Here is a 25,641-nt window from a genome sequence, read left to right on the forward strand (position 1 = left end):
CACAGCTACGTGACCTGTTTTTGGATTTTTGACAGTTTTAGATCAAGGGTCTAAATCCCACCTCTGCCTGTGTGTGTGAGAGAGAGGGAGAGAGAGAGAGGTTGGATCAGATCTCTCTCTCTCTCTCCCACCAACGCCAGAAAGCCACTGTCAGTCAAAATTCATATTAGTGGTCTCTGGGATTTAAAATTATGAGTTTGGTGGTCCCTGAAGTCCAAAAGTTTGGCGACCCCTGATCTAAAGGGGTGAGCCTGAGAGAGGGAAAGAGAGAGAGAAAAGAAAGAGAGAGAGAGAAAGAGAGGAAGAAAAGAAAGATAAAAGGGAAAGAAAGAAAGAAAAAGGGACAGACAAAGACAGGGACATGGAAAGAAGGGACAGAAAGAAAAAGAAATAAAGAAGGAGGGAGGGAGGAGAAAGATAATGAGATATCTATTCTAGTCCTATCACCTGCTCCAGCAGGGTTTGAAGGGTGTGTATGTGTGTTCTCCTTGTAATTTACCAGTACATTTTGGTTTTGCCTTCTTCAGAATTGGCACTGTAATACATTGGAGAAAATAACTTTTATAGGGTGGAGATCTGGTCCAATGGATCCTGTTTAAAGCCTCAACAAAATGTGAGAGCTTCCTGATAGTCTTGACCATGTTTCGTCCACAAAACCTTTAATAGAAGCCAAACAGGGTTCAGTGTGGAAAAGGGCCTCAGTCTAAACTAGGCCTCATTCAATCTGATGCATCAGGTCTCTCTCTCTTTCTCTCTCTCTCTCCCTCCCTCCTTCCCTCCCTCCCTCCCTCTCAGACTGGCTTTGCTCTGCTTTCCTGATGTGCTTGTGGGGCCTGCGCTTCGAACATGCATGGATGGATGGATGGATGGATGGATGGATAGATAGATAGATAGATAGATAGATAGATAGATAGATAGATAGATAGATAGATAGATAGATAGATAGATAGGCAGATAGGCAGGCAGGCAGGCAGGCAGGCAGGCAGGCAGGCAGGAAAACAGACAGACCTTTTGGATGGATGGATGGATGGACAGATGGACGGATGGATGGACAGACAGACAGATAGAATGCAACAGCGGTAGCACTTTGAGAAAGTAGTGGCGGTGGCTTTTCCCAATGTGCTGCCGCATTGGAGGCACTGGCTCCCGAGCGGTCAATGGATGAACCTGCAGGGCCGGCAGGCGCGTCGAATACCCCTCTGCTGCCTCTTAGTGTCCCCAAGGGGGCTGGCAGAGGGGCGCTAAGAGGCAGCAGTGGGGCATTCGAAGCACCGGCCAGCCCTGCAGGTTCACCCATTAACTAGCACCGCTCCGGAGCTGGCGCCTCCAATGTGGAAGCAGTGGCACGTTACGTGCTGCCGCGGCCACGTTTGATGCACTGCCCCCTGCTGCCTCTTAGCACCCTTCTGCTGCCCCCTTGGGGATGCTAAGAGGCGGCAGGGGGGGGGTTGAGGTGCCAGGCCTGCAGGTTCACCCATTGACTGTAGCACCACTCTGGAGCCAGCGCCTCAATGGGTGAAACTGCAGGGCCAGCTGGCACCTTGAACACCCCCCTGCCGCCTCTTATAGCCCCTCTGCTGGCCCCTTGGGGATGCTAAGAAGTGGCAGGGGGTGGCACGTCGAATGGGGCCACGGCGGCATATAACATGCCACCGCTTTCGCATTGGGGGCGCCGGCTCTGAAGCATTACTACAGTCTATGGGTGAACCTGCAGGTCCGGCGCCTCGAACACTCCCTGCTGCCTCTTAGCATCCCCAAGGGGGCCAGCAGAGGGGCACTAAGAGGTGGCAGGGGGCAGCACGTCAAATGCGGCCATGGTGGCACATAAAGTGCCTCCGCTTCCACATTGGAGGTGCTGGCTCCGGTGCTACAGTCAATGAGTGAACCTGCAGGGCTGGTGCCTCGAAAGCCCCCCTGCCACCTCTTAGCACCCCCCTGCCAGCCCCCTTGCCTCTTAGCGCCCCCCTAAGGCATCCCACTTTGGGAACCACTATGCTAGAACATGCTTATTTCAATCTGAAATAATAGTCAACCATCATTTGGATTTACTTCTGTGTGTGGAATTGGGAATGACACAGTTTTTTGTTTTGACTCAATAGAATAAATATAATATAATAAAGATATAATTCTTTATTGGCCAAGTGTGATTGGACGCACAAGGAATTTGTCTTGGTGCAAATGCTTTCAGTGTTCATAAAAGAAAGATACATTCGTCAAGAATCATCAGGTACAACACTTAATAATAGTCATAGGGTACAATAAGCAATCAAACCATACTAGGAAACAGTCAATATAAATCATGAGGATACAAGCGACAAAGTTACAGTCATACAGTCACAAGTGGGAGCGGATAGATGATAAGGAGTGATGAGAAGATTAATAGTAATAGTAGTGCAGACTTTGTAAATAGTTGGACAGTGTTGAGGGAATTATTTGTTTAGCAGAGTGATGGTGTTTGGGAAAAAACTGTCCTTGTGTCTAGTTGTTCTGGTGTGCAGTGCCCTATAGCATTGTTTTGAGGGTAGGAGTTGAAACAGTTTATGTCTGGGATGTGAGGGGTCTGTAAATATTTTCACAGCCCTCTTTTTGACTCATGCAGTATACAGGTTCTTGATGGAAGGAAGGTGGGTAGTTGTTTTTAATGCAGTCCTAATTATTCTCTGAAGTCTGTGTCTGTCCTATTGGGTTGCAGAACCAAACCAGACAGTTATAGAGGTGCAGATGACAGACCCATTAATTCCTCTATAGAACTGTATCAGCAGTTCCTTGGGTAGTTTGAGCTTTCTGAGTTGGTGCAGAAGGAACATTCTTTGTTGTGCTTTGTTGTGCTTTTTTGATGATGTTTTTGATGTTAGGTGTCCATTTTAGGTCTTGTGACATGATAGAACCTAGAAATTTGAAGGTCTCTACTGTTGATACTGTGTTGTCTAGTATTGTAAGAGCTGATAGTATGGGAGGGTTTATTCTAAAGTCTTTCACCATTTCTACAGTTTTGAGTGTGTTCAGTTTCAGATTGTTCCGGTTACACTATGAGGCAAGTTGTACAATCTCCTGTCAGTATACGGATTCGTCATTGTCTCGAATGAGACCAATCACTGTTGTATCTTCTGCAAACTTCAGTATTTTAATAGATGGATTGTTTGTGATGCAGTCATTGTTATGTAGGGAGAAGTGGAGAAAGCACACAACCTTAGGGGGGACCCTGTGCTAATTGTACAGGTATCAGATGTGATTCTGCCTAGATTCACCTGCTGCTTCCTGTCTGTTAGGAAGCTTATGATCCACTTACAAGTGTGTTCAGGTACCGCTAGCTGGTTTAGTCAGAAGAATGTCTGGAATGATGGTATTGAAAGCTGAACTGAAGTCTACAGAGGGGACCTTTATGTAGGTATTTGGAGATTCAAGGTGTTATAGGATGTAGTGCAGAGCCATATTAACAGCATCATCTGTCAATCTATTTGCTGGGTATGCAAACTGTGTGGGGTGTAACAGCAGATCCGTGATGGTTTTCAGGTGGGACAGCACAAGCCTTTCAAAGATTTTCATAACTACAGATGTTAGAGCAACTGGTCTGTAGTCATTCAGTTCCCTGATGGAGGGCTTCTTTGGCACTGGGATGATAGTAGAGCATTTGAAGCAGGAAGGAACATAGCACATCTCTGGTGATTTATTGAAGATTTGGGTGAAGATGGGGGCCAATTTGCCAGCACAGACTGGTAAACAAGAAGGAGTTATCTTGTCTGGCCCTGGTGCTTTTCCTGGCTTTTGTCTGTGAAATAGATCTTGCACTTCTTTTTCTGTGATCACCAGAGGTTGTAAACCCAATGGGTTGGGGTCAGTTGTAGGAGGCTTGGCTGTTGTTGGTGTGTTTGAGATGGGGATTGTGGAGATAGGTAGCTGTAGTTTCCTTTGGAACCTGCAGTAAAACACATTCAGATCATCTGCTGGTTGTTGATTTCCTTCTGCCTGGGAAGGAGGCTTGCTGTAGCCAGTGATGTCTTTAAGAGTTTTCTACATGTTTGCTGGTTCATTTGTTGAGAACTGATTCCTTAACTTTTCAGAGTAGCTCAAGCAACATGTCCTGAGCCAGCCCCCACCATAGTCATAACATTTCAGTCTATATTCTATGTTTGGATCCAAAAGGGAGATGATTTGCAGCATCTGTGAGTATATATATATTGCACCTGATGACATCTCCTTAAATCACAAACATCTCCTGGCAGCGTCTTTAAAAGAGCCTTCCTCAGATTGCACAAAGAACTGTCCTGTGTCTTAATTTAGAAGAACACCCCCTTTCCCCAAATTAAATTGGAACTTTAATGCTGGGAAAGAACTCATGCCATTTCCTGGTCTAAAACCACAATTAGTCAACCGTACTAATATTCATCAAGTAACTCTTTTGTCCAGCAACATAAATCACAAGAGGAAGGTTCAGCAGTCCTGATTCAAAGGGGACTCCTGTGTAGTTGTGGGTAATCCTTCTCACAGTTTCCTGTGTTGCCTGAAATTTGACCATAGGTTGCTATATTTACCGAATATGGAATTATTCTTGTGAGTGCAGCTAATATTTCTATTTTTCATTCTAGATTTCTGCACAGGAGAGTCGCAGAAAGAAGAAAGAATATGTAGAGTGCTTAGAGAAGAAGTAAGCCATTATTTTCTCTGGGTGACCCCATGAAGTTGATGCTAGTCTTGTGATGTCATTAGATTCTCTTGAACTTGATTAGGATTTCTAGTATGATAATGATCTAATAGACACACTAGCCTTTGTTTTGGTTCAGTTACTGCCCAACAGAATTGGCTCTTCTTGCATTTTGCATCTGTAGCAATCATAAGACTGGGAATGAAGACAATATATGTGTCCCAGGATAATGTTGCAGGATCCAATCTGAGTTGGTCACCGGGACCTGAGGTTTTTTTTTTTTCAAGCTTTCAGACTCATGGCTGGAGCCCATCCTTGGGGAATTTCTCAGTATCCAGATGTGTCCCGGAGATTGAGAAATTCCCTGAGGATGGTCTCCAGCATGAGTCTGAAAGAGTGGAAGAACAAACCTCTAGTCCCGGTGACTGACTCAGATTGGCTCCTGCAACCATAAGACTTGTTAGTGTTCCTTTCTGTCATTTCCTTTTGCCTTTGTCCTCTAGACATTTTCTTTAATATGTTTAAAAACTATATGACCTATAGCAGCTAGCTGTGTAGTAAAAGGGCAATTTGGCAGTCAGGGACAAAATTATATATTGTGATGCCTAATGCTCCTTAAGAAGGGTCAAGGGTTTCTTCTGGTTCAGATATAAAAAGTAATAGGTTTAAACTTCAAGAAAAAAAATAAAATTACATATTAGAAACAACTTTCTAAAAACAGATTAGAGCTTTCTGAGCCAAAATAAATGTGTCATGGCAGATCAACCTTTCTGAGTAAAAATAAAAGGAAGACTAATTTGAAAGCCTAATTAGAGAGTCAGTTTGGTGTGGTAGCTAAGGTATTGGACTAGAAACCAGGAGGCCATTAGTTATAGGCCTCCCTAGGAGCCTTGGCTGGTTGATTTGGGGGCCAGTCACTCTCTCTTAGCCCAACTCACTTCACAGGATTGTTGTGTAGAAAAAAGCAGGCCAGAGCATTAATTGAGTACACCACCTTTACTTGACCAGATATAATAGTAGTATAAAAATCTAACAAACAAATAAAAGTCACGTGGTATTTAAAAACAATGATGAAGTGTTGCTTGGGATTGGCCTGCTATTTCTTGAATGTCATTTTTTTCCCCACTGAAATTCCTCCCCTCCAAGTTGTTAGCACTACCCCTGTTTCAAAGAATTCCATGAACAACAACACAAAACCTATAGGAGATCTTGATTGTAGATCCCATGTCACCTTTAAAAGCAGATAAAGACTTCAGATTAAGGAACATTAAGGTTCAACTAAATAAATGTTGCTAGGATTTAGTTTGTCTAAAACATACACATTTATTTGAAGGAAGGGCTGCAATCAGTCTTGTGTATTCAGAAAGGAGATTGCATCAAAAGACATTGGGTTGATTTAGAACAAATGTCTGTGGTCAGATCTTCTTTCCCCTCCATATTATTCCCTATTAATTACTTTCTTTGTATTCATTTTCTTATCCAAATCAAGCTTGTAATATGATGTTCGTCAGTACATCTCTCCCTTTATTGATTTCCAAAATATTCTATTGGTAAACTGCTCAACAGTAGTAACTGTGAGAGGCATCTAGGTGTCCTAGTGGACTACCACTTAAGTATGAGCCAGCAGTATGCTGCAGCCGACAAAAAAGGCAATGCATTCCTAGGCTGCATCAACACAGACATAGCATCAAGACAACAAGAAGTGATAGTACCACTTTATATCACACTGATGAGACCCCATTTGGAATACTGTGTCCAGTTCTGATCACCATGATATAAAAAAGATGTTGAGGTCCTGAAAAGTATTTAGAGAAGAGCAACATGATAAAGATGATAAAGAGTCTAGAGGCTAAATTCTGTGATGAATGGTTGAGGGAACTAGGTATGCCTAGCCTATCAAAAAGAAAGATCAGGGGGACATGATAAGTCTCCCAGTACTTGAGTCACTGTTACAAAAAAGAAGGGATTGACTTGTTCTCTCAGGCATCAGAAAGTAGGACAAGAAGTAATGAGTGGAAAGCTTGTCAAAGAGACATCCAACTGAAAGATAAGGAGAAATTTTCTGTCAGTGAGAACAATTAAGCAATGGAATAGCTTGCTGCCTGGGGTTGTGGGTGCTCCGTCACTGGAGGTTTTCAAAAATAAACTGGACAACTATTTGATTGGGATAACATAAGGCTACTGCCCTAAGCAAGGGGTTGGGCTGGAAGACTTCTGAAGACTCTTCCAGCCTTATGATTCTATCATTCTTACTATAATAAGCAAAAAGAAGCTGTAGGTTAAAATATGAAAAGATTACTCCAATTTATTAGAAAATATTCACTCTTACTATAATTTCCAGTCTGAGAGATCTCAAGCTCAAACCCTTTCTGAATCTCGTCATAAATTGTATTTTATTTAAAATAAATAATTTGAAATATTCTTATTTTCCCCCAAACATAATTCTTCATTTGTACATCTCCATTTTCTTTTTACTTCCACTGAAGATCGGAAACTATTCTGCCACCAAATGTTTCCAAGTATCACACATTTCAGAGGCTGTATCAAAGCATAATGATGATTTATGCAACTTATCAGCCATGGAATAATCAGAACTTATTGATGGTTAGTCAAATAAACATCTTGAGATTATGTCTAGTCTTTTTGTCCTTTACCTCTTTGCTGATGATACATGTTTGTTTTGTTGTTATATACAATGTCCACCGGTTTTATAAACTAATAAATTTAACAAATTTATTTATTAAAGGCATCTAATAAATAATAGAGCAATGTGATGTGTGTTTCAGAATACAGTTTAAAGCAGTAATTTCAATGTGTAACATTACGCAAATGAATCCATAGGAGAATTGGAAAATAAAGGGCTCTCCCTATCCCTTTCAAAAATCCTTAGTTTCCCAAAAAGCACAAACAGCTGAGTAAAGAGGGAAAAGAAGCCAAGATGTTTACAGTTCACATCCATGGAATCACGCTGCTGGAAAAGACCTTGAACATCATGTCATCCAACTCCTTGCTCAATGCAGGGTCAGCAGTGCAAGATGCTATTGCTGCATCCCCAACAGATGGCTATTCAGACTCCATCTAATTCCGTCCAGCAAAGAAGAGTTCACCACCTCCCAGGCCAGCTACTTCTGCGGCCAAATAGCTCTTTCAGTATGTTTCTTCTAATGCTTAACTGAAATTTGCCTCCTTGGAATTTCTATTCACTGGTTCCAGGCCTGGAGAAAGAAATAATCTCTTCCATCTTTTGCATAACAGACATTCAGATATTTAAGGTCTGCGATTATATTTTGCTTTAATGTTTTCTTCTCCAGGCTAAACCTGTGCAAATCTACTAGCTGTAGCTAATAGAATTTGGTTTTCAGCCTATTCACCATCATAACTGATTTTCTCTGAATTCATTCTAAGATCCATTTTAAAACAGGGTAGCCAGAACTGGACACAGCCTTCCAAATGTAGCTTGATTAACACAGAGAATCCCATGAGTGTTTTGTGACCTAAACATTAATGTAGTCTATAGCAATTACTTTATTATTTTTAAGTTTAATATTTTTCCCTTTCTTCATTTAATAACATGGAACAAAGAAAAGGGGGGGGATACACCAATAACAAAAAAAGGCATGTCTCTGTTTATACTCAAATCTGTTTCTATCTCAGTGAAAGTTTCTGCTGATTTTTTTTTCCTGTTCCTATGAATGAAATTCATTTTTGAGAGATATTTGAGCCTTTGAATTGATTTTATTCTATTATTGGGAGCTTCTCTTGATGAAAGGCATAGGAGTGTTGTTTACTCTTTGGATGGCTTTGGACTAATCATTATTGTCTATTTTCTGATGTATAGTGAAGATAAATATAATAAACATTGTGAGTAATTTTGAAGAACTCAAAAATGCAGTACAGTCAATAATAGCCATTTTGCTTTTCTTGTTACATTTTGTGTACAGTGGGAATCACATAAAAATCCCAAGGAGTCCATGGGGACTTTGTTTTATTTATTGTCATTTTCAATACAATTTTTAACCACCCTGCCTGTTTCCTAATTGTAAGGCAACATATCAGTCCTCAGAACAAACACAGGATTTATGACTAGTGCTTACTCATCCCTGATTTTTGTATTTTTAGTCAGAGTGCTAAGCTGCTTCAACTCATTTATCAGATAGAGCCTGTTTCCTGGCATGGAGCAATGACAGAGATGCTTAGCACCAAACTGTATGTCGTATTATCCACACACAGTTGAAATTAATCCGCACAAATTCTTTATAGAAATGTCAGCAGACTCAAAGAATCCCAAGGAAGCCTGAACAGTTTGGGATTATGAGGGAGGTTAAAACGGAAGTGTAGGTTTTTTTCTATTTGCCAAACTCCCAACAAAATGGCCTCTCCAAAATTGCTGTTTTCATTTCAAATGGTGCAAATGGTGGGTGTTGTCTTGCTGAGAAGTAAGCCACAAGGCCTCCCACGAGCAGGCCAGGGGCAAGGCCTGGAAGAAAATCCTTTATGTTTGCAAGAGGAATTCATATCCATGGCTGTGCTGCATAATTTCTTTAGGGGCCAAAATGGGCCTAGGCCTAGGCAGACTGATAATTTAGGATTAATTTCATTTAAAATGCCTCTTTTTTAAAAAAATTGCATGTTTTCTCTTCATTGCGGAGTCTTTTTGAGACAGTCTGATGTGTGCAACTGTTACCACATGCCTAATAGAGGCTTTCCTTGAATTGTAAATAGAAGCTTCAGAAAGACCAGTTTTGTCAGAATTGTGGCAGAGAAAAGAACAGGTTAAAATCCTCCATTCTCTCCATGCGCACCCACCACAATCCCCAGCCTGCTCAGGCTTTCCCAAAATTTCTATTTACAGAACAAAATGTGTGCATTTTAATTGCTTTCACACAAATAACATTCCATTTGGTTTCAGTCCTTAGGAACTAGAATTTGGCTTAGAGTGGGTGTACATCATATTCATGAGTTTGTTTTGCTTCTCCAGAGTTGAAACGTATACATCTGAGAATAATGAACTGTGGAAAAAGGTGGAGACATTAGAAAACGCAAACAGGTGAGGAGAACCCAAATGTTCCTATCTTTACCGAAAGGCCCTGTTGAGAAAAAGGCTTGGGAGAATGCAGAAAAAAAGAAGGAAGATCACTTAGCTCCACCCCTTACTTTATGATATAAGTAATATAGATTATATTTAATTCACATCAGTAGTGCATACATGCCAGATTTTCTTAAAGTAACTGTTGGTGTTAGTTGCGAATCGTTACAGCAGTCTTAATATCTGCATATTGTCTTTATGAACTTTCCTTAAGTATTCACGCATGTATATGTAATTTTTCCCTGTATGTGCATGTTGATATGCAGTTTTACCAAGTCTATTCATATTTCTATATAACCTCTCTATATTTCCATTTGTGTATGTCACATAATTTGCAAGCCCAAAAATACTTCAAGTTGAATACTACAGGATTCACTATCCACTCCTGCTGCAAGAGATTCCATTTAATGAATTCTTTGATTTGTCTAGCAAATAAACCTGAAATTAATTTCTTTTACCTATCTACTGATACTTTTTGATAGATGTTAGATTACCCTACAGCAGGGGTGTCAAACTCAAGGCCCAGGGGTGGAGGGGAATCTGGTCTGCAGGGTGCTTAGATCTGGCTCACAGGGCCACCCTGGAAACAGCAAAGGACTGGCCCACGGTGCTTCTGAGCTCCGTTCTCACTGGCAGAGGGCTGCAGGAAGCTATGGCAGTTGAAAATGGAGCTCTGGAGCCTGTTTTCACTGGCAGAGTGCTTGGGCCACCACAGGTGCCCCCGACACGAGTGACATTGAGCTGGCCATGCCCACCCCAGCCACGCCCACCCTGGCCCCCCGAGGTCAAGCACAACCCTGGTGCAGCCCTCAATGAAATCGAGTTTGACACCCCTGCCCTACAGGAACAGGTTTTGGTTTTCTTCTGTTCTAGGTTTTTTTTTTCCCCCCAGCAATGAATCAGCTGCATTTGGTTCGTAACTTTTAGGAGGTTTTTTTGGTGAGACAGCCAGGACTGAACTTTTGTGGTTTATTTGCTTTCTAAATAATTGGAGCAGGGGGAGAAAAAAATAGGCACATTTCCTGGGAGTATTCCAACTCTAGTACTGTACTGAAATTCTGCAACAAATGTCTTTCCAGACCAATTCTTAAGCTGACCGTTTCCTCTAAGGGCAATTATATCCTGCAGCCGAAGCTGCTCCTCCAGTCTTTTCTCAAGGCAACTACAGAAATTCTAGTCAGAATTGGAATTGGAATTATGGCAAGACCTGATTTGTTGTCCTTATAGAGAAGGCAAACCTGATATCCGGTTGGTGGGTCCCTGTGTGGACCAATCTACCTATACCTGTCTTTTCCTTTTAGGCAGGGGTTCCCAACCTTTTCTATACCCCACACTCCTAGAAAGCTTCTGATATATTCTCGCACCCCTTACAAAAATATATGGATATAATTATGCATATACACTGTAATTTTGAAACTTCTAAACCCAAGTTTTTGCACCTTCTGGAATATTGTCTTGCACCCCCAGTTGGGAACCCCTGCTTTTAGGGATTACTCCTTCCTCACAAGTTTCATGCCTTTGCTTTGCTTTCCCAGATGATTGCACCCATGGAGGCCTTCATTTCTCTTTCCACATTATTTCCCTTGATACCAAAGCAGACTCTTTTTTAAAGCATCATCATCAGCAATAATCCTTTGTTGGTACTATTATAATTCTGATGCTATAAAAACTAAAGCAAAGGGCAACAGTTGTTCTTTCCTTCCCCTGCTTCTCTGTAGGTCCATGGAAGGCTAGAACTGGTAACCCCCAGTTTCATAGAAACAAAGAAGACCTGTGCCTATGTTGCTATTTAAACAAGTTTTTAAAAAAGAAAAGGAGAGAGAAGTGAAGCAAAGCAAAGCTTTGCTGTATTGAGGGCAGGGGTGGTTTGCCCCGGTTTAGGCGAACCCGTAGCTAGTTTTATGGTTGGTTCGGCAAACTGGCAAATCCCACCCCTGACTGGCCCTGCCCACCCCACCCCGCCCCTCCCAGGAGTCCCCACGCAGCCCGTTTGGATGCTGGGGAAATGCATGGCCCGCGTGGAGGTTCGGGGAGGGCAAAAAAAGGATTCCTGGAGGCTCCGGAAGGGCAGAAACAGGCCTGTTTCTGGCCTCCAGAGGGCCTTTGGAGCCCGGGGAGGCCATTTTTGCCCTCCCAGAGGCTCGGAGGAAAGCCTCCAGAGCCCAGGGAAGTGAAAATGCCCCCCACCCTGGTGCAAGAGGCCGACTTAGCCACGCCCACCCGGCAGAAGAACTGGTTGCTGATATTTTTGAAGCCCACGCCTGACTGAGGACACTGGGCAGCGATCAGAAAGTAAGGGGAACATGCTTCACCCAGCCTGAGCAGAGACTAAAAGAATACTCACTGGGGGGATGTAGGGCCTGAATAGAATTTCTAATGGGGAGGATAGCTCATTGACTTAATAGGTCATCAGTGAAGCAACCCAATATTATAAAAAAAATCAACCACTGCCAACCAGCAGAGATCAGAGCAGACTGACAGCCTAAGATGAGATGGCTGCTTAGGCAGCAACCAGCCAGTGGGGCAGAGAAGGCATTTCTCAGGCACTGCCGCCAACCTGAGCTGGGCTGCTATTGGAGTAGAAAGAAGAGAGGGAGACCATCCATTCTGAATGGCTCAAAATGGCTCAGGTCAGAATATAGCAGTTCTGAACGGAAGCCGTGAGACATAGGTGTGAGGTGCATTTATGATTGGCTGATAGGTGGAGGCCATCAACCATTCCTGTGCTCAGCAAGTGGATGAGTGGCCCTTATTGGTAATGGGCCAAGTAGAAAGTACATCTTTAGGCACTTGTCCTCTGTCAGGCTGACTCAACCCCTTTTTCAACATATAGTGAAGGACAAATGAGCTCCTTCTTTAAGTCTAGGTTCACAAAATAATTAGGAGTTTCAACCATATTTCAGTACTGAGGCAGGAGACTACCTTCCATTGCACCAAAGCCACAATACTGCATTGCACCCGAAGTCAGAAATGTTCTGCTCTCTATAAGCTCTCAAGCTGCCTTTGGTATATGGAGGATACTAGAAGTATTGAAATATAGTTTGGTGGCCAGATACTGCATGTAGCACATGTACACAACACTTGCAAGCTTATGCAGCCTCCTCACTCTTCTGCATGGTAGGTCAACACAGCTGGCTGCTAGTTGATTTAATCAAGGATAAGATTCACTGGCAAGATGTGTGCCGATGTCAAACAGATGTAACCCAGAGTTATGGAAATGCATTTATAGCCAAGGACACAAAACAGATAAGGATAACAAAATTTGAAGGACACGGGGAAAATGTCTGGAAGGCAATGTGCCCTGAATCTCTTGCTAAAGTTCATTTCTTGGAAGCACAGCTATTAGGTGGTTTTAGTTTCCAGACATAACTGTCATATTAGGAGAGGGTGGAGGTTTACTTAAAGGGAAATGTTTCTTTTCTTAGTTTAAACCAGAAGTCTCCAAACTTGGCAGCTTTAAGACTTGTCCACTTAAATTCTTGAAGAATTCTGGGAGTTGTAGTCCACAAATCTTAAAGTTGCCAAGTTTGGAGACCTCTGGTTTAAAATATGGTAAGGCAGCCCTGTTGCACCTTCACTATTCATTTCACTGATTAGAGCCTGAACTTCTGCTGTAATAGTAGCTTGGAAAGGTTGTGGGTAGAGAGATCTAACAACTAATTGAGCCCTGAGTCCACTGGAGACAGAGAAATAAATCCCTGTAGATCTAGAGGTCTATGAGGAAGTGCTATTCCTTCCTAGACCTTTTGAGCTGACTGTTTTGGTTGAGAGCTTGTTTTCTGGGTTATACTACATAGCACAGACAGCCAAGAAAACAGCATAGTCCCATTTGGGGAATTAATTGCTGACAGGTTCTTTGGGAAGATGTATATTAGCAGAAGATAAGCCACTGCAGATGACAGCATCTAGTCAAGCTTGAAAAAGCTAAGTGAGATCAAAATTGATTAGATGAGAGATCACAAAGGTCTCTGGACTTTAGATTGGAAGTTGAAAACCATTTCAGAAGAAGGTAATGGCAAAGAACTTGTGTTGCCACAAAAATAACATTGGTAGGATCATCTAGTTGCCAGGAGTTGAACCTTAATCAAGAGAGACCCTTTATAAATTTGTCGATTTTCTGAACTCAAGGGGGTCTCTCATTGGTCACTGTTTTTGCTCTTCCAATTCATTTTACGAATTATAATGGCTGGAAAGGAGAAATCTATGTACTTTATCTTCCCTAGAATTGGTTTTTGCTTGCATAGGGACAGTCTCCTCCATAACAACTTCTCAACCCAAAGAATTTGCTTGGACTAAAAGACATGCTCAATGTAAAAATGAGGGAAAATAGCAAGATCCCTCAGAATTAGCTTAACTTCCAATGAAAGGTGAAAATTAAACAAAGCAATTGCTTATAAAATACAGAAAAATATCTACACAATCTCCTACTGACAATACGTGACTGTGATATAGTTTCATGTGGGAGTATAATACAATTTGGGAGTCCTCCTAGATTCACAGCTTCTGCTTCAGAGGGAATCTTTGCAGAATTCTTTTTTTTTTTATCATACTAAGTCTTTGGGAATTAATTAACTGTTTTTAGCTAGCATTGTTGAATTTTGATTTTGGTATTTTTGTCATTGCTCAGAGTTTGTATGAATTTATTATTTGAATTCAGTGACCAAATAAATGCTCTCACTAGATAAGCAGGTGAATAATAAAAGGAATCTTGTTTTTGCTTAATGTGCTATGGATACCATTTTAAATGCACTCTGACTTTTATATCCAGAATCTGCCCCCTCAAATAATCTTCATTTGTGCTTGAGCTTTTCCACTCCCTTTGTGCCCTCATTCAGTGGCCCTCATTCAGGGCTTTCTGCCCTCATTCAGTGGCTCTAACAGATGCTTTTCTCTTATGCTCAACAGCAGTTTATACCTACTTTATAGTTAGACAGAGCATCTTAGGATTCTGGAAGCTTGAAGCATATTCTGTTTTTCAAAGGTGCTTTTCAGTAGATTTGATAGCTTTATTGATAGCTGATGACTGCCATCTACTGGACAAGTAATGACCCTTCTCTGATTCTCCCACCAGTTCTGGACTCTGTTCAGAATCCCAAATCTTTGTCTCTTGTACTTTTTCTTCCACTTAAGAGTATTCTTCGCAAGTATTCTTTGTAATGTAGTTCTTCTGAAACTGTATCCAGCTTTTCAGATACAAATGCAGTTCAAATATTCCATGAGATTTATTATTACATGATTTATTATTAGCCCTCGGAAGTTATGGGAGCACTATCACTTGAGACTTTCAAGAAGAGATTGGACTGCCATTTGTCAGAAATGGTGTAGGGTCTCCCGCTTGGGTGGCGGGGTTGGACTAGATGACCTACAAGGTCCCTTCCAACTCTGATTATCTGTTAGATGAATTATCAGATTACAGCTGTTTTAAAATATCATTTGATCATTAAACCTCAAAGAAGACATCTCTGTGCCAAGAGCACCATAACCTTAATAAAATTCAATCTTACTATTGGTAGCTGTGGCAGGAAAAAAATTAACTATTTGGACCAGAAATCACCATTTTGGGAATGCAAAGTCCCTATCTAGTTAAGCCAATTTGAAGTAATGGTTTAAGGCACCAGGCTAAAAACTAGTGGACCTTGAGTTCTAATCCCACTTCAGGTACAAAATCAACTGGCTAACCTTGTCACTCTCTCAGTTGTAGGAATAAAGCAGCAACAACAACAACAAAACCCCTGCAGGAAATAGTCCAGGCAGTTGCCACATATTAACATTGACTCAAAAGGACCAAAAGAGAAAGATTTTTTTGTGTGTGAGATGGACAACCATATAAACCTATTAAAGAAATAAATAATGTAACTTTAATAGAAGGACATAAACCATACTATTTTTAGAGTTTTAAATTTTTTAAAGTGTTTTCTTGTGATGATGAAAAAGTTATTTTTTTAAAATTAATTCCCTAGGACTCTTCTGCAGCAGTTACAAAAGCTACAATCTCTGGTTGCAGGGAAGGTTTCCAGGCCATACAAAATGGTCTCTACACAGACAGGAACATGCCTGATGGTAAGGTTTACCATAGTATTCTTTTTAAACTTTCTTTGTAGACATATCATCTTCCATTCATAGTGATCTTGGCTTTGAAATTTTGCAAAGTTAAGGTTAGATTACCCACTTGCTGTCGATTACCCATTGTAATAAAGAATGCTCATCACTTCCTGAAGGCAGAAAATGATGTTGTCTTCCCTTCCTGGTCTATTACAAATGTTCACCTCACTCATATTTACAGCTTCAAATCAAAACAGTGTTTTTTGATCTGGGAATCTGAAGCTCCTCAGAGTAGATGATCTCTGAAAATTTGTTCCATTCTAGTAACAACCTCCACCTTGGTTGGCTTCAATATCTGATATGCTCCCTCTGTCCCAATAGCTGATTGGTGCCCAGGGTGGCCATTTCTTCCTCAGCTGTCCAAGATTTCAATCTCTGCTGCTTGACAGTGATTTATTTTTACAATCCTGAGGTTATAAATATTGGTATCTTTAGGGAAAAAAAGAATAGAAATGGTTTGAGTTAGTGTCCAAGGACATAATGTGGGAAAGGGATGGTGATGAAGGCATCTGTGTGCACACATCTAGGAAAGCAAAAGAAAGGCCCAGGGAGTCATGAGGAAGGAACATCCCTGAAAGGGAAAGACAAGCCATTCTGCACAGGAGTCAGCCAGCCTTTCAGGCTTTCTTCCCTGTAGGGATGGAAAAAAACAAAACGCAAGGTAGCGGCCAATCAAGTCTTACATAGTATAATGGTATGTGAGAATGACCTTGGAAGACAGGAGGAAAAGTTATAGGCAGGGGAACAATAAACAAAATTTGAGCCTAAAGGAGGAAAGTTAAAAAAAAAAAAACATCTCAGAAGGGACCCTCTCCAGTTTTCAGGAGAGTAGAAGTAAGGAACAGGAGGCGTGCAAGATTCTGCTAATGCAACCTTACAATAAAGATAGAATTAGTACTCAAGGTTGTGCTTCTTTGTGTTTGGATTACCTTGAAGGGGTAACAACACATGGCTGCAATTTGGACTAAGAATCTCCTCAGTCACATTGCTGAGGCTTAAGAAACAGCCAGGACATTATATGAGACGAGCAACATAGGCTGCAGTGTGAAATTGCCCTTAGTATTGTAGAGTCACTGTTGCAGTATAAGAACAGGAGGAACGAATACTTTGAGCTTAACTTGCTTAGATGGTAGTGCCCTGATCAACTTGCTTCTCCTTCCTCTATTCCTCATTTCGAATAAAGTTTTGTTAGCTATTATGTCAGGAGAATTTATATATTTAATTTCTAATCTCCAAATGTAGCTTGAATTATGGTATTTCTGCATATGCTGAATCCACAGCATAAGATCTAGATTGCAAACTTCATAGAATGAGTAATGTTCCTTCCTGTAACCATCGGTGTGGTTCATCCTCCTCGCTTCCCACTCCAAACCAAGGAATTTTTCTAATGAATGCTAATGGGCTCTTACCTCTGGTATAAAAATAGCTAAAGCTGACATGCATTTTATAGCTGTCACAGGAAAATTCATTGTAAAAACATAATGGTACAATTTTTCTATCAATTTTAAATGAAAGTTGAATAAGTTTAAAATGTAATTTACTTTTGTTCCATTCTGGCAAAAATAAAGGCAGCTTCAGATATGCATTCTCTGTGCTGCGGATTCAAAGTGACCAAATAAAAGATTATTATTCGATGAACCAAGCCAAACTTCCCATCCCCCTCTTTTTTTTCTTTCATTACAACTATAAAGTTTTCTCCTTTTTCTGGTAAAGTATTCTGGGTCTGTGAGTAACTTCTTCCTGATAGGCAAAAGTTCAGCACATGATAACTTTCTTCTCCATCCCTATATCACTTGCTGGGGAGAGAATATCAATTCTAGATGAGCAGAAAAAGAGTATTGTTTCAGTAGGTCTATTCTTACCTAAAGATGTGTTTGTAGCGTGGACCAAAGGATGCAATGTTCAGTGGCAGGCTCAGTATGGACTATTCCTGAACTCTGACCTATAGCATATAATTATAGGGCTGGATGAAAAATATACTGAGTGTATATGCTGACCAGGGGTTCTTGGAAGCCTGATATGATCTTGAAAAGCCTATGAATGTCCTTGCCACTAACTCAGAGTTGCTCTGTGAAGGAGATGGGTGGTTTTTAAAGGTGATATATAAATAAATAAAACTTCCCAGTGATAAATAGACTGGAATTATTACAAGTTTAAATCTGTTCTTAGAATTCTTGTAAACCCTCTTGTAAATTTTTAAACCTGTATCCATAAAGTGGAAATCTATTGATTTTCCTAAATGTATTTCATTTATTACATCTATATCCCAACTTTTCCACAGGAAATCACCCGTAAACTTCAGGGCTCAATAGAGAAATGAGATTGGGTTTTCCTTGTTATAGTCACTTCTTCATTACGAAGTTGTTTTGGTGATTTCCAGCTCTTCTCTTTCTTACTATTCATCTCTTCAAATGTCCTTTTTATTCAATCAGAGCACTGAATATTTCTATTATGTGTTTTCTCCCATAGGTCCTGGTGCTGTGCTTTGTTCTGGTTTTGGGCTCCATGATGCCATGTCTCCCAGAATTCTCAACAACATCACAAACAGTAAAAGCAGCTCCGACGCCAGACATTTACACAACAAGTAAAAGTGAGTCCAATGTGAACTTTTCCTTCATTACTAAAAGCTTCTTTAATGCTTAATGATCCTTCTTTTCCAGGGATAACCCCATCATGGTTCGTTTTATCCACAGAGATATATCATGATATTGCAGGGACAGGTAGAGTTTGGAAGTTTGAGCTGTGGGGCCTCTGCTCTTCTAATTTCTAAGGACACTTGGTGTTATTAAAAGTGTAGAGGCTTTTATTTTTTGCATCCTGTTCATTTGCTTAAGGATACAAATGGGATGAGAAGCCTTTGTGAGGCAAAGCACTCCCATTTCAAGCCTAAAAAAAATCTGTAACTTGAATAATCACCTGAAATAATCTTGAATAATCACCTGAAATAATTGGGGAGGGCAATTTAGAGACAATATTGGCCAGAGCAAGGATAAATTTGCTCCACCACCAACCCCAGCCTCCTAGAGCCTTCCACATCTATTTTCCACCCATAAACACCCCAAACCACCCAAAGTATTGGAATTAATGGAATGGCTGATGTCGATATATTCCTATTCCCAACCATATTTAACTTACATGAATTGCAGCCCTCAAACTGGGCCATTGTGCTCCAAATTTCAGCAGTGTGATTTCATGGAGCAATGAAAAGAAGTAAATTCTAGCCATTTCTGGCCAATGGGCAGTAATTTGTCCAGTACTGGGATAATTAAATTTTGAGGTAACTTGTCCTTCAGAGGTTTTGGTTGCAATTTAGTTTTTCATAGTCATTAATTCATGTCCAAAGTGTGTGATAAAGTTCCAAATTTTTGTTTCTTTTTCTCAAATATTAACTTACCTTGTTTTGTTTATTATTAAATTCATATCTATTTTTCTCCTTACAATTAGGTAATAGTACTCGAAGTGCTTTCCACCAAATAATCAAAATGCAGAACGCTAAAAGCAGTAGAGTTAAAGTTATTATCATTAAAACAGATTCACAATTAAAAACAAATAGTTAAATGATGTATTCTTACCATTTTTGTAAATAATGGGAGTAGGAAAGCAACCACTGCCCTAGGGAGAACTTTCTGCGACCTGGAAATCAGACAAGAGAAGGCCTCCTCTCATATAACAGACAGCCATATTCTGGCAGCTAGGATATCTTCAGAAGGACTTCTTCTGCTGATGTAAGCAACTCAGTAGATTTGTAAGACAGAGATGATATGCACAGATACCATATTAAGCTCTTTAGGATTTTAAAGATCAACACCAGTGTTTCAAATTGTGCCTGACAGGCAACTGACATCTTGTACAGATTTTCCAGTGCAGACACCCACGACCTCTATAACCTATACCAACTAGCAGCCACATTTTGCCTCGGTTGTGATTTCTGTTTAAGGGTAGCTACACATTGAGCATATTGGCAGAAGAGCTTTATCACACAGGTTATTTATATTTATTCCTCCAATTTTAAATTTTCTAACCTTCTTCCAATTCAGTTTCCCTTCATGTACAGTATGTTTGGTGTATAGTCTGAATAAATAAAGGGGGAGTATATAGCCTTGTCTTCAGGGGTGGGATTCAATTTTTTTAACAACCGGTTCTGTCGGCATGGCTTAGTTGGTGGCTGTGGCTTGGTAGTAATGTTACTGGCTGGGCATGGCCAACTCAATATCACTCACATTGAGGCATGCATCTCCTCGCCTGGCCTTTCACGACTGTGGGGATGCTGCAATAGTAGTAAGTGTGAAAAATGGTTATAAGTCATTTTTTTCAGTGCCATTGTAACTTTGAATGGTCACTCCACACAAGCAAAGGAGGGGGAAAAAACTCCAGAGAAGTTCCAGAGACAGGAAGTCTAGTCCTGCCAATAATGTAAAAAAGGTTAACGGAGAGGCAGTTTCTGTAAGCAACACCAGAATGTTTCCTTCCTGCTTTCCTTACAGGATTAGGCCAATAATTTCTTCTAACAACCAGTTCTCTGAACTGTTTAGAATGTTAACAACCGGTTCTAGCAAATAGGTGCGAACCTGTAGAATCCCACTCCTGCTTGTCTTACTCCTCTGTCAACTCTGACCTAGTCTGGCCATACTGGGAAGGGTACAGGTTTTGCATAAGATCACAAGATGTTCTGGGATTCACATTTTCCAAAGCACATACCAGATCTTAACATAGTTGACACAGTTGAAGGCCTTTCTATATACAATGAAGCATATATTAATTTCTTCTTAATGTTTTTGTGTTCTCAGTTATTCAATTTGCATTAGCAACAATGCCTTTTATTCCCTGGCCTCTTCTAAAGCCAGCTTGAATTTTTGGCAATTCCATTTCCACGTACAATTCTGATCTGCCCTGAATGATCTTGAAATTAAAGATATTTATGATTGTTTTCACACTCTATTAAGCCTCCTTTCTTTAGTATTGGTCCTTAGACAAACCTTCCCATCTGCTAGCCACAGTTTTGTATTCCAGATTTGCTGGCACAGTTTGGTTAGAACTGAAGACCTTTGTGAGATTTTTGTCTTTCTTGATTTTGGCTTCTTTTCTTGGCAGTTTCCTATGTTCTAACAATCAATTTGCCTTTTTTTTTTTACTTCAGCAGTTTCTTTTTCATCCTTAACTATTACATTGATCTAACTCCACAGTTCCTCTGGTTCCCTATCAATGAGTTTCAGGATTTCAAAGCAATTCCTGATGTTTTTCTTAACAGATTGTTATCATGGACACTGGTTGGCATGCTTCTTCTAGTTCTGCTTTACTTTAGGTTGACTTGGAACTCAAACATGAGCAGTTCATGATCTCTTCCACAGTCACCCCCTGGCCACGTATCTGCTGTTATAACGGAATTCTTCCACCTCATTGTACATTGATTTCTGTGTATTCTGTCCAATGATGTCCGTGCATATGCATGCATATCCTGTTATTGGATTGACAGAAATTGAAAAATCTTCCTTCGTTTCATTTTCTGGGACTACACAGTCCAATTAGATTTTCTTCCTTAATATCTCCAATTAGGGCATTCTAGTTTCTAACCACAAGCAGCAAATTTCTTGCATGTTCTGTGAAGTTCAGATCGGACTTTATCATAAAATTTATCAATCTGAAGCAGAGGCATGCTATTTCCAGAGCTCATTGATGGACAAATTCCATATTTGGGTGGTATAATATAATACAGTAAAATAGTAACATCTTCACTAACTTTCTCTCAAGAATCTGGATCACCATAATAAAAATGAACCAACAATGTACATGACCATTTCTTTTATACCCTTTAAAAACTCATGTTTAAATAAAGGTAAATAAAACTCCTCATTCTAAATTTTACCTACCAGGTAGGTATTTATGCACTGCTATTAAAGTTGATTATATTTCTGAGCTAAATAAATAGCTTTTCCATTCCATAGGCATAATTTTTACCGGACGCTAGAAACCTCTGGTGTTGGTATAGATACTCTTCATACAGTACCAAGCAAATATCCTTATGTACATAGTACTGCAGATTATGACTATAATTTGAAAACCTTATTGTTTACATAAGTATTATATCTACAAAACCTGCAATTAATATATACATATTTTTACTGTACATTAGCACCATTTCTACTGGCACTGAGTCCATCAGTTGTCTGAAAACTGTATTAAATTATCTGTATTGTTTTAAAACAATTACAAAGTATTTTATTACAAAGTGGTGTGGTGGCCTAGTGATGAAGATGCTCACCTCCTATTTAAGTTGAGAGTTCAATGCTAGATAGTGGCAGATGTTTCTCTCTCAAGGCACAAAGGAAAAATATCTGCTACGAACTCCATATATGTGTCAGGAAGGATATCTGGCCAGTAAATGCTCAGCTACATTCTGACAACCTGACTCTATCATGAATTAAGGGAACACAGGGTTGTAAAAAGAGGGGGAGAAACCCCATTTTATTATAAATGGTGGAATTTTGAAGACTTAAGAGTCAACAGGATTAAACTTTGCATTAAAATAAGGGTTTTGAGGAAGAGACTTGCTTTTTGCTGTTTATTTCTTGAAGCCAAATGATGAGACCTCATAGAATAGCCTTATTATTAATATTGTAGAAAGTAGGAATGAGACAAACTGTATTAGATTTTCAGCAGTTATTTGGCAGCTTGATTGTTATGTAATTTTGTGACAGGCAGAAATTACAAGGATGACATTTATTGCTATGAAGACATAGCAAATAAATGGGCAATGCCTTTTTGCTGTTTAACGAGGCTCTTCTTTTTTGCAGTCCAATCACGGAACCTGCTGTTCTATGATGAGCACAGGGGCTCCTTAGAGGAGACTTACAGCTCCTTCATTTCTGTGGAGCATCCTGAAGAGTGGGAAGCTGAAAAAATTGGGGAAGAAGAGAAGCAGCCACAAGCGGACGTGCACAGTACCCTGGCTGCAGCTTATGAAACAGTCAAGTATCTGAACAAAACCCCTCTTACAGATCCAAATCAGAATCAGACCAGCTCAACTCTTATTCATTCCAAGGAAAGCTTCCATGAGAGGTAAGCAGATTTGTGATTGTTTGTATCAAGGCTTCCATTCCTATCCAGACCTTAAAATAAATTTGTCTCATTTTTAACCAATTCCTAGGCCTAGGCATTCAGTGATTGCAGACCCTAGCAGCTAATTGTGCTTGTTTTTATTAGTCTATAATCATCATTGCTGATTTCTGCCAATTAGCAATTAAAGACAAAAAACAGGTTGGACTTTCTCATTCTCAATTTCCGGCAGGGTAACACTATTGATCTGCTGCCGCGGAAACAATTAAGGAGTTGTGTGGTACTTTGTGGACATGCATTATGGCATGCTCTGCACCACAAAAACTCAAACTAGAATAAATTATTTTTGGTTCTGTTTCTCCAATTGTAAATTATCTGATTTGCCCCAAAATCTTAGGAAAAGAAGCTCTATGGACTATGGAAACCTCAATTAACAGAAAACAATTTTCAATGTCTATCCAAAATATATTAAAAATCAGAGTAGACACAAGCTGTAAATGTATTTCAGATTGATTGGATTGGCCTTCTCCAAAGAATCTTAGGAATTACTAGGCTCTATCATTTCTGTCACCTGCTAATTAACCCTTTTTTAACCATTTCTAGGAATTGAGCTAAGGGTTCTTTGCAGGCACATGTGTTTAGCTATAGTACTGAGAGAGAACCTTTTGCTATTCAATTTGTGACAGACTGTGGAACGTATAATATCTGACACTATATGTGAGACTAGGACAACCATTCTGAGGAACTGAAATAATCTGCCAAAGAATCCAATCAAGTGTTGAGTGTCCAATCAAGTGATCCACTCAACTGTATTTGAATGATATAAAGATGGAACTAGAGGTAGTAAAATAGATGGCTAATGTTTTGATTTTATGTTTTCTGCAGAGATGGAACCTCCAGTGACACAGCTGAATATTTGTAGCAGCTGCAAACTCTCTGGGCCTCTTCCATCTGGATGCAGGATCCTTTCCTAGTGATGTGACTGGCGTTGCAATCTTTTGCATGCTTACCTAGAAATAAACATCATTCTTAATTCTAAATAAGCATGACTAGGATTGCAAGATTGAGGGGTTTGATTGCAGGTCTAAACTGACAGACTCATAAATACAACCGGGTGGGGATTATTTCTGAGTAAACTGAACAGGCTTGCACTGTGGAAGGAGATGTACTACCTAGACAGTTCCAAGCTGGCTTTGAGTTTCTCCTCTTATTTGCTCATGCGTAGGCCCTGGTATTAATACTGATCTTTGTGTCAGGTTTCACATTTTCCATCATCAGGGGTAGCACTTCCACCCCCTAATGCATTCTCACTTATGATTGAAGTCTACCACCAAACTCCATCATTCCCAAATAATTTTTGTTTCTATGTCAGCAAAAACATTCCTGTTCATCTACTGATTTTTCAGATTTTTGCATTAGCTTTTTTTACATAGTTGTATACTTTACAATTAAATTTCCGGATAAGAGGATATTTCAAAAAGATACTTTTTGCTGATCAAATATGACATCACCACGTGAATCAGATTCCATATCATGTTTATGTCCTGATAAGGAAAAAAATAGTCTTCTAAAAAGTCTTTCTCATGAGTACAAATCATAATCAATAAAATCAGTCCTTTTTACCTGAGGATTGGAGACACAATCTGAAGATTTAGTTCTGAATAAGGAGCTTTTCAAAAAAATTATTGCAATCTTTGATATTTGTTAGGTGTTTTTTAAACTTTGGCTTTTCTTTCAAATAGTCCAACAGCAGCCCATTCTAAGGAGGTCCTTCTTTATCTTATACTGTTGCCTTTAAAAGATGAGATTGCCATCTGGGCCAGTCTCCCTATGGACTAAGAAATTTTGTTTGACCATTTCTATAAATGTTCCTCCTCAACATGCAGAGGAGCAAAGATAGTGGGCATCTTGATGTCTCCCACCCCCACCCCCCCCAATATACACATGTGCAAACTTACATATATGCATTTGGGACAGGTAGATCAGCATTGTTCTCCAATGATTGCCATTTCAGTAGTCAACATACAGAAATTTTCCCCAGCAATTCTTCATTAAAGTCCACTAGGACAAACCCCACAACTTTCTATGTATCCGCCTCTCAAAAATCTGAAACCAGCATAAAGAACCACTTCTCAACAAGTGGGCATCCTTGATATCCTTGCCATTTAGTCATAACTTCTGAGAATTGTCCACATGTGCCTCAAATTCATATTGTTGTACAGAGACCAAAAGCAGAAATTGTTTGTACATAATGAATTTTATTTTGTATTATTGCCAACTCTTTAAGATAATGTATTTTGGAGATCCTTAAGTCCTATTTTCTGTATTGTATTTTATTAAGAGTTATTGCGGGCTTTGCATCTATGAATTTCCTCCCTTTGCAACATACTGTTTCCACTCAGTCTAGCAACTGCTGTTTGCCCTGTTTGTTTCTAATATATCGCTCTTTCCTTCTTCTCTTGGCTCTGCAGTCGCTTTCAAGCAGCAAAATAAAAAAAAAAGATGCAGCATCATCTCTGTTGTTCAGATTGTTCATTATTTAACTGAGAGGTTATTAGTTTAGTAAACGTATGTGTAGCCCCACTATCCATCCCTGAATCGTGACAGCTTCACCCTCCCTTCATGAGCAGAGGTCTTCTATCAGAGCCAAAAGGGCTTCTCTGAAGGCTTGTGCAGAACTTGCATTACAGAGAAATTATGAGAGCAGCTCCCCTCTTCAATCTATCTTTCCAATCCTGCAGTCACTGCCTGGTAATAA

At 40.0% G+C, this 25,641-nt stretch overlaps 1 protein-coding gene across 3 annotated transcripts in view; it reads left to right on the forward strand.

Moving 5' to 3' along the window:
* The window catches only part of CREB3L1 (cAMP responsive element binding protein 3 like 1), a 99,502-nt gene extending 74,106 nt beyond the window's left edge, over positions 1-25,396 (forward strand). For all 3 annotated transcript variants that reach the window (XM_026707633.2, XM_087921427.1, XM_087921428.1), the window contains 6 exons: positions 4,587-4,645; positions 9,621-9,689; positions 15,689-15,788; positions 18,300-18,420; positions 22,622-22,886; positions 23,769-25,396. In XM_026707633.2, coding sequence (XP_026563418.1) covers positions 4,587-4,645; positions 9,621-9,689; positions 15,689-15,788; positions 18,300-18,420; positions 22,622-22,886; positions 23,769-23,805 — 651 coding nt within the window. In that variant the 3' untranslated portion in view covers positions 23,806-25,396. The remainder of the gene's footprint in view (positions 1-4,586; positions 4,646-9,620; positions 9,690-15,688; positions 15,789-18,299; positions 18,421-22,621; positions 22,887-23,768) is intronic.
* Positions 25,397-25,641: the final 245 nt, after the last annotated feature.

Source organism: Pseudonaja textilis, chromosome 1 (genome assembly GCF_049901715.1).
Source record: "Pseudonaja textilis isolate UNSWEBS1 chromosome 1, rPseTex1.2, whole genome shotgun sequence".
Classification (NCBI taxonomy): Eukaryota; Metazoa; Chordata; class Lepidosauria; order Squamata; family Elapidae; genus Pseudonaja; species Pseudonaja textilis.